This window comes from Morone saxatilis, unplaced genomic scaffold, assembly GCF_004916995.1.
Source record: "Morone saxatilis isolate NCDOM2014 unplaced genomic scaffold, NCSU_SB_2.0 Contig24, whole genome shotgun sequence".
Classification (NCBI taxonomy): Eukaryota; Metazoa; Chordata; class Actinopteri; family Moronidae; genus Morone; species Morone saxatilis.
In genome coordinates this window covers 8,610,331-8,620,305 of record NW_023339807.1, presented here as the reverse complement: position 1 = coordinate 8,620,305, position 9,975 = coordinate 8,610,331, and the positions used below count along the sequence as shown (strand labels likewise).

Below are 9,975 nucleotides of genomic sequence, written 5' to 3'. Positions count from 1 at the left end.
CCCCCCCCCCCATCTCAATAAAGAAAACTATGAGATCGATCTACTTTTAAAAAATATGTGTATTACTTATTATAATAATTATAATCTTTATAGAGCAATTTCAAAACCAATGTTATAAAGTGCTTCACAAAAAAATATAGTTATAAAATCACCAATTTAAAGAGAATTTAAACCTGTAAATCATTGTGGGGTCAGTTCTTTAAGTTAGATAAGGCTTTTTAGTATACAGCAATGCGAAAACACAACAGCACGCTATTCTGTTAGATTGGAAGGAAATTATCTGTATATGTGAATGGCTTTCAATCCTTCTCTTTACGAGCTATTGCCTAATGCTGTTTTTTGTCCTTGCAGTACACTGTATAAAGTGGTGACTGTGTCTAAAAATAATAACAAGATTAACTGTCAATGTTTCCCCTGCCTCAAAATGAGACTACAGCAGCACTTGCTGATGGTGGTTTGGGGTAAAGGGAGGCTGACGAAGCAAAAGGCATAGTGTTGCCTACCTGGAATATGTGCGTCACAGGTTTGAGGTTCACCCAAACCGCAATAAATACTTAAATCTCTACACTTGAACAGCTCTTGTGTTAAACAGATGCAGCACAAAAAAATTGCTGTAATGTCCAAATGGAGACTTAGACAAGCTTGTTAGATTAATTTTTCCTAAACTTTCCTATATGCTCAGCTGCTCCCAGAGAGTGCAGCCCAAAATGTTTCTACGTCTGCGACACAATCACCGCTCTAAGTAAGCCCTCACAGTATCTGGGATGCCTTATCTCGTTTTCAATCCATCATGCAAAATGATTGCACTCAGTCCTAATTACCTACTAAAGGATATCTTCTACTTTGAGTCCCTACCTACTGTGCACACTCATCAAAAATTGCAAGAGATCACACTCTTAGTAGTACAATGCAACAGTTCTACATATGTTATGGATCATTTGTGTCTGTGTGATGACAGGTCTCATTTAAGCACAGAAAGTGATAAACAGCACGGTATGAAGAGCACTAGTCAGTCATCCATCAACCAGCTGTCACAAAGAATACATGATTATGCTATAGCGTCTTCTTCACCCTTATTCAATTATATCTATGTATCTATCTATATATCATATTCACAGCATCTTCAAGGGTTCAAGTGCTGGGCAACAAAGTATTTTTGAATACAGACAGATTATGAGTAGAAAATGAAGCAAAAACCATTATGAAGCTATCCAAGTGTGAGAAAAGAAGATCTGTTTCACCTCAAGCAGACTCTTTTTGAAATATCTTAATACTATGTACTGATCTTGGCTCTAGCTGTACGTTCATACCCTATATGTCTGGACTTATATGGTATGAACTGGACTTTTGGATTATTTAAGTAGTCTGAACTGCCATGTGCATGATAAATGAGACAAACATTCCATTCATAATGTAGAAAAGTTGAGACTGCTAGCTGAAGTGCTTTCTCCTACTGTTTGGGGTGTTAAAAGTTGGTGCAATATTAGCGGATTTGCAATGTGAAACCCAAAGCATTTTAAATGGATGGACCTGTAAAAGGCTCCATCTCGTCTCTTCTACAGAGACTTTTCACCAGTGGTCACATATAACGGACTGCCATATTCGTGTATCAGCAGTCTCAGCTTATTCAAGCAGCTAGGCAAAATAAAAGGCATATAGTAAATATTGCAGTTTCACAGGTTCCAGGTGCGACTGAATAATGTGACATTTTCATTTCAAATCCTCCAGACTGTGGCCTTAGAACAGTCTTTTTCCTCTGCTAGACCTACTGTGTATGTTTAAGTTGCTGCTAGTCCATCTCATGGACACTGGTTCTGGAGTTAGGGTGGTAATCACAATATACAAAAAAAGTGGAGCTTTCAGATACAAATAACAGACTTGGTGTGGCTTTAATTGCTTGCTTTGTAGTTTATGTAATCTGGTGCTGCTACCAATGCAGAGAGTAAAGCAGTAAAGCTGCAGAAGCAAACACCTCATCGATAATTAAAAAAAACATCAAATCAGAAAAAACTAAGAGGAGAGCCCAAACCTAAATATATAGTCAAAGTACAACCTAAATGAAGATATAAAAATCTAGTAGCTGTACCACTCCTCCTTACATCATTCATGTTTTTAGGCTACCTTCTCTACAGGAATCAAATATTTAATTAACCTTTTGAGCCACCAATGCTCTAAATCAACTAATATAATTACAATCATTCCAACCTATCAGATCACAAATAAATGTATAGATCTAATGAGGACTTGTTGCGGATTTTCAAACATCTGTGGTGAGACATTTCACCCAATCACACAGCCATCAAGCTGTCAATCATTAAAATGCAATTAACTTTAAGCAACTCGTGGAAATAAAACAGCAAGAGGTCAAAGCGAACTAATCACCTGCTCATTTTAAATTTCTTAAGGGAAATACAATACATAGATAACATCATGTATTTTCCATGATACCCTACAGTCACATTGTACAGTTGTGAGAAGTTGGCAGTAGCCAGTCCTCACATGCAGTTAAAATAATTAGTAACTCATTTTCAGTGACAAAACATCCTCACCTCTGCAGATTGGCACAGGGAAGTCCCACACTGACACACTGGCTGCGTTGGTAACACAGGTGAGAAGTGAATGTCCGTCCAGGACATAGCCGGTGACGCACCGGTAGCGGATCTTGTCACCTACGTTAAACTGAGTTCCATTCAGTATGCCTTTGGGTGGAATCCCTGGGTTTCCACATGAAGTGCTTCTTAGCTCTGGAAATAGAAAGAGAGGACAGTATTGTTAAGAATAACAATGTGTTGTAGCTTATGTAACAGTGTGTTTCCTTCATTTTGTCTCCAGTCATGTATGCAAAGCCGTCAAAATGTTATTTTTATAGTTTTGGCAACCTAAAAGATTTCCATATTATATTGTTGGACATTGTTAGTAATCTTGACTTGTAAGACTCTACATACCCTGTTAATTGCTAGCAAATGTCAACACTGAGTCTGAATTTTATGCCACTGGTACTCAGATGCTTAGTTATGTCTCAAGAGCTGACATTAATATAGAAAGATGGTAAAATGTACTGCCCAGGGACTGCTGAAGTACAGCACGGTGTCTAAGCCATCTCTTTACATTAGGAGTTCACTAAATAACATAAATCTATAGCTGGAAGCAGCAATGTGGGGCAGAGACAAATAAGTACATTATCACAATGAACAAGTAAAGAAAAAACAAGGAAATAAAAAAGATGGTAGGAAGACAGAGAATATAATCAGAGTATAATCATTTTCCTGTACGCTCCTGAATGGCCGCTTTGCTTAATAGTAGGGGCAGAACTCAAATTATTTTCAGAAATTCAAGGGTGAAAAAATAGTCATCACAAGAAACATCACAGCACTGACTGTGCACTAGACTTTAAATTTTTAATGAATACCTATTATCTGATACCCACTGCAGGGCCTATTGACAGTCCAAAACATAATCTAATATGAGTACTGGGCTGCCATAGGAATGCTCACCCAACTTTTGATTAAACTCTCAATGAGACATGACAAATGAAGTCTGTTGACATGGATCTCCTTTATGTTACTTACTGATTTGTCTTTTATTGTGTTCATAAAAAAAAAAACATATTTTTGCTAAACACATTTTCTTTTAATGTGTAAGATATGGACAACAAGTTTATTTTTGAAAATAAATGGGATTTATACTATTCCCAACCTGTCTGCAGCGACAGCCTGCCACAGAGCCAATCTCAACTGTTGTTATTGTAGCCATCTGCGGGCACCCAGAGCTCTATGATACTACTTAATATTTATACAGACAAAAAAAGGTGACTGCTTAGAGAAAAGTAAGCAAGGAAGTTGGACTACCAGGTAGGTTCTGAAAATATGTGTGTCTGTTACTTGATTCCTGCTATCAGTTGTACTTTACTATGAACTAAGTTAGCAGAGCACTGATTGATCTGAACTTCTTGCAGTCTACGTCATTGCACCCTCTATTCTGTTGTGTATCTATCGTTCACTGATGGTACTGCTCATGGTACAAACACAGATATTAGAGGTAAATAACTGCATGTGACAGAACAACCATAACAATGAAAAATAACATTATGTGTACAAAATTGCATTAATATTATTTTAAATCCCTAGGCAGACACATTTCTGAAGATGGCATATTGAAGTTATACATCTTCCACAAGAAAGCAATTTCCTAGAAATTACTAGCACCCTCTTTATGTGCTGACAGAGCCAAAGTGCTTATGATCAATGTACTCCTTGGCAAACTATTGAAGGGGAATTTTGATAAAGATCCACTGTAAGTTGTGATAAACAGGCCTGGAGGGCTGTTCAAATCTGTGTTCTTTTGGTTGAACACAATCTTCCAGTACATTTCTCCCCTCTATTAGAACACCATAACTCAATCTCTGTCAAAACACGCATGTCCAGACTGCACAAAAAGCTTTTATTTCAAGCCACAGTGCAGGACAATAACCCATCATTGGCTTCTTTTTGCCCCAGCAGTTACATGTTTGTTTCTAAATTGACTAGTCTGCTTGAAGGCTGGACTGGGTGTGACCTGAGTTCATGTCACTACATTTTTAACACCTGTGTGAGTTCGACTGCGACAGAACCCGTAAGCGGACAAAGGGGGAGAAAAAAAAAATATGGGAAACTGATGCATTCTCTCAAAAAAACGTTTTAAAAGTACCTTGCTGGAGATAAAATAGTGGACCGTGGCAAGATCATGCGCAACAATCTGATTACTACTGATTTTGGTATAACAAGTGATATGGGGCTCTGAATTTAATGAATTTAAGGATGATCAGAACACAAATTACAAAAGAATTAGGTTGGAAAAATGTTAAATGTCACTCGAGTGGATTGTGTCTGGAGGCCAGGCCTCACAGATAACTGAACAAAAACATGCAACTTTTATAACTTTATTTGTATTTCTAACTGTATACGTACTCAAGCTTGGCGGCCCTAACTTATTTCATTGGCAACTAACTGCTGTGTTCCGGACAACTTCACAGTTAAGATGGATGTATGCCAAATGCAGAGAAATCAACTAGGTCCACCAAGCTCAAGTTTGTTTTCAGTCAAGAATATCCCCTTGCACTAAATATTCGCTTCAGCTGTCTCCGTTATTTGAAAACCACGGCTAAAACTGAGTACTTTGGTTTGCTGTTTCCTGAACAACATACACAAAGCAAAGACTCGGACGTGCTTTGTCCCTTGGGTTTTGACCAAGTGTGAACTTATCGTGAAGTCACCAGCTGGTTTGTGGAGTACTGTTTAGAAGCCTTGAGTTTGGCATTATGGTCGTCACCATCACAGTTTGACAGAGTCAGGGGGAGGTGATGTACTGCGAGTTGAGCTGTGCTCATTGGCTGTGCAGTTTCGACTCCTCCGTAGCAGGGAACAATGGTGGCTTACCTGGTCACACACAATCTCATATTCCAGATAAACAGTACACTTAAATATGTTTCTGAAATGATTTTAGGTAATAAATAGGCAACCCAATAACAGAATCTTGATTCATATTTGCCCGGTTTGACAGTTTGATATGAGTTGAATGACTGAATGACCACAAGGTAGGCCCGGGAACTCTTTCCATTAAATATACTGTCAATGGTTTTGACTTGCTCAAAATAAAAAAAGTAAACACAAAAGTTTTGCAAGGGAATGCAAAAATCTTTTAGGGGAATGCTAACTATACTATACTATATATATATATATTATATATATATACATAATATTTCACCCTATTAAATTTATATATCTTATAATATATATATATACTAGTGTGTATATAATATATAATATTATAAATATATACTATATATAGTATACATATATATATATATATATAATATATATTATATATATATAATATACATTATATATATATATATATATTATATATACACAAACTATACTATATAAACACCTATAATATATATATATATATATATATATATAATATATATATATAGATATATATATATATATATATATGATATATATATAGATATTGTACATTTTACAAAAATTCTATCAAAAAATGACTTGTAGATAAAATATCCATATTAGAATGTCTGTTTCTGGCTAATGCAGTAAATTGAATTCCTCTCACAATTAAAAGTGCTTTATGATCTTAAATATCATCATAAATAATTCACTTTAATGGCTTTCCCTGTCCAATCTGGCCACAAAAGTTCTTCTTTTTTTATTTTTAAATTTCACTGTAAGTAATGGGGGCAAAATCCACTCATTCGGTTGAAAAATAATTTCAAAGTTGAATATGATATGAGGCTTCAACAGTCTTTGTTGGAGAAACAGAGTGGCTCCTCCAAAGTTACAGTCTTTTTAGAACATATTTCCCTCTTTTTGTTACTATCCCTTCACTGCAGGAAAGATTGTCTGGGGAAACACAAAGAAGACATTTTGTATTGAAAAAACATTGGAAGATACTCATTTGATTTGCCTAATTCAGGCTTTTGCTTTAGAAAGGAATCTCTTTTCAGCCAGTGTGGATAAGAGGAATAATTACAACAACCAGTAACACCCGATGTACATATGAGCTATTCTAAGACAGACTTTGCTTTAAAGTTTGGAAATGATGGTGGCTATGGATAATAACCTGCAGTTAAGTTCTAACTAACCAAAGAACTTGCATTACATTTACTGCACTACATGCCCTTAACTCACTTTTTTTTTTAAATCAATTGTATTTGTTATTATTTCCTCTGTTATATCTGGATAAACCACAGATTAGCCCCCAGTTGTGAATGTGTCAAAATATAATAATGTCAGATTGGAATAAGAATGAAACGACCATGAAAAACATTAAATTCTATTAGGAGAGGGACATAAAGCAAATGTAGCTGCACGCTATTTGACTGCATGTCACAAACTAAAATAACAAAAACATCTCTACTGAGTGTGAAAAATGAACATCTTGATCTTATTATATTTAATTTAATTCTACTTAATGAATTGTATTCTTTCTTTTTTCATCTTATGAATCTTATTAATGCTTTGGCAATATTGTTTCTGACATTCATGCCATTAAAGCATATTAAATTGAAATTGAATTGAAAAATGAAGAGAGCGAGAGAGAGAGAGAGAATATATGTAAGCAAGACTTATTTCAATGTATAATACTTTTTTGTGTCTTTTTTTATTTCAGTGTAACAATAATATTTATTCCATCATATTGTATTAGTAGTATTTATTCTATATGCGACTTTTTGCTTTGGCAACATAAAAATGACACTAGTAAAACCAATTAAGTTAAAATTGAAACTGAGAGAAAACCAATTTCTCACTTGTTTGTATTTGTGTTTTTTAACAACAAGTTTACTTTTCATTCTTTTCTACTTTATTTTAAGTTATTATTATATTATTTTAATAATACAATGTTTGAACCATACATGGTCTTCTTCAGGTAAGGGTTAAGAAGTGAACACAATTCATTATGACACTTCACATCATTATCTCCTAATTAGCCTCAACTAACCATTAGATATAAGACATTTTCTTTATAAATGTCAGGTTTATTCTTGGCCTTACATTTTTATTTGCATAAGAAATGTTCTGCTATTGTCACACCTCTTATAGTACATATATATTTAAGGGTTATGTGACCCAGAAAAGTCGTAACCCTTATAAATCTTGTTTTATTCAGTTTTATGAATATACATAGATACCGTGTTAGTTTCTAACATAGTTAATAATTTAACAACTGTTTTAAAAATAAAATTTGAAACAGATGTTCTCTTAGTGTCTTTATTCAACTGGAGACCTGAATGTAGTGGTCTTACACCTGATCCAAGGGTGTCCTGTTTACTTAACTGATTTGTTGATTTATTCACAGAAACACAACAACCACTACAACACTAAACACTAAAGAACACTAAACTAAACACTAAAGTATATTATATTGTAATCACACTTCAGAGATGAAGACTGGGAATATTGGCGATATATGTGTTTGACTAATTATATAATCAGGAAATAATGATATGACATTTAATCACAAATTGACAATAATGCAGGTATATTTTCACTTTTTTGTCAAAAAATGAAAATGTCAAAATAAAATAAAAGATAATATAAAAGTAAACTAATAGTTTTAACATAGACACCAAAATGCACAAACTTGTTTGGCTATTAAAGAAATACGTTTCAGATATATGTACAGGTTATTGTCCAAAAAATAAAGTCAGATCTCTCTGGGGGACAAAGTTTGACATACTGCTTCGCTTCAAATATAGTTTTTGCATTTCTGTACTGCAGTTTCTTTGTATCGGCCAATACGTTGGCTGATAATAGGTAAACATGCGATGCAAAGCCGACTAAAGGCATATAGACAGTTGCCTAGAGTGCCCCCTTCTGGTGGGCGCTGGTAGCAAAAAAATAAAAAATAAAATAAATTTTATTAAATAAAATATAAAAAATGTGCTGGTGGGTTCCCTCCCCCATTTTCTGCCATGGGGCTTTACTGACTTACCAATTTACTTAATTATTCATTTACTCCCCAAATCATTTACTTAAAGGTGTAACATTTAGGAGGCACAAATGGACTATAATATTTATAGCCAGGTTTTCATTAGTGTATAATCACGTGAAAATTAGAATTGTTGTGGTTTTGTTACCTCAGAATGAGACGTTTTTATCTAAAGAGGGAGCCATGTTAAACTGCCAGTTTAGCAGCCACTGTAGTTTCTCCTTTGCATTTAGAAGGCTGAGCTGTATTCCATTGGTTTCAATTCTGCAACTTCACCCCTAGATGCCACTAGATCCTACACATAGGTCCTTTAATTATTTGTTTACACACTCACTTACTGTCAGTCAGGTTAATAAGGTGGCGCAAAAGGTTCAGGATGAGTCTCTACAAAGATTTCAGATAAGCTGAGGTAAGATGGGTGGTCGGGCAAGCAGGAAGGAAGAGAGATTCCAACGTCAGAGAGAGAGAGACAGGTCATATATTTATACCTGTAAAGTGGATTTTCATGTTTGTCTGTAGAGTGTGCAGAAATAGTACAAAAAGAAAAAAAGGAAAAAGAAAACTCTGTTTCTCCATCCCTGAGTGCTTCTTCAAAGGTCACTATTCACAACATAATAATAAAGTGTGTTAATGGACATCTCAATGGGGTGGGTGTTGCTGTATTGTGTTTGTAAGACACAATACAGCAGTTGTTATGCTACGGATGGTATTTTAGGCGTAGTGACATCCTTTTGGGGGGTCTCCACAGTATCTTCTTTTTCAACAACACCAACAGCAATGAAGTCAAAGTTGCCTTTAATAGAAACACTGCCAGAAACAGCATAGCATACAAATGTGTGTAAATTTATTGTAGCTTTGTGTTTCTTTTTTGTTTATTAATACTCGATAGCAGTGGAGCACATGCAGATTAAAGACTAACTGTAACCTGGGAAAAGTGGAAATGGAGGTGACAAAAAAAAATATCAAAGCAGCAACAATAATGGCTCTACTGGAAAGACAAAAACAACTACAAAGGCAGCCAAGGGGACATGAAGGCTTAGAAATGTTTGATCAACAATAAAATTCATCAGACAATTGATTTAGTCAGAGTTGACCCAGAACTGACTAAAGAGATGCACACAAAAAATAGATACCAAACAGATATCAGACAGTGATCATCACATCAACAATCAAATTGCATTTGGCTGCACTGAGGTTTTGCACCAGTAAAATAGAATTAAAGCACCACCACTTTATTCAAACACACTCAGTGAGGGTATTTTCATCTGCCTGCACTTTATGGGAGTACATGATTGATCGTTGACTTGTTAGAACACTTAATGGGTATCCATGGAAACATCTCGTGCAGAGCCCATTTGTACTGGAGTACTGCAGCAAAAGACCAGGTTGGGTTTAGAACGTAGAATGTTGCTGGTCATTGTAGGACGTTTCGGATAACATGGAAACAGGCTATTCATTTTTCTTTAAGTTACTCTTTTTTTGGGG

At 35.2% G+C, this 9,975-nt stretch overlaps 1 protein-coding gene across 1 annotated transcript in view; it reads right to left on the bottom strand.

Moving 5' to 3' along the window:
* Positions 1-9,975, bottom strand: part of LOC118336585 (CUB and sushi domain-containing protein 3-like) — a 219,214-nt gene that overhangs the window by 176,653 nt on the left and 32,586 nt on the right. Inside the window, exon 4 of the mRNA XM_035673258.1 lies at positions 2,550-2,744. Within this exon, the coding sequence (XP_035529151.1) occupies positions 2,550-2,744 (195 nt within the window). The remainder of the gene's footprint in view (positions 1-2,549; positions 2,745-9,975) is intronic.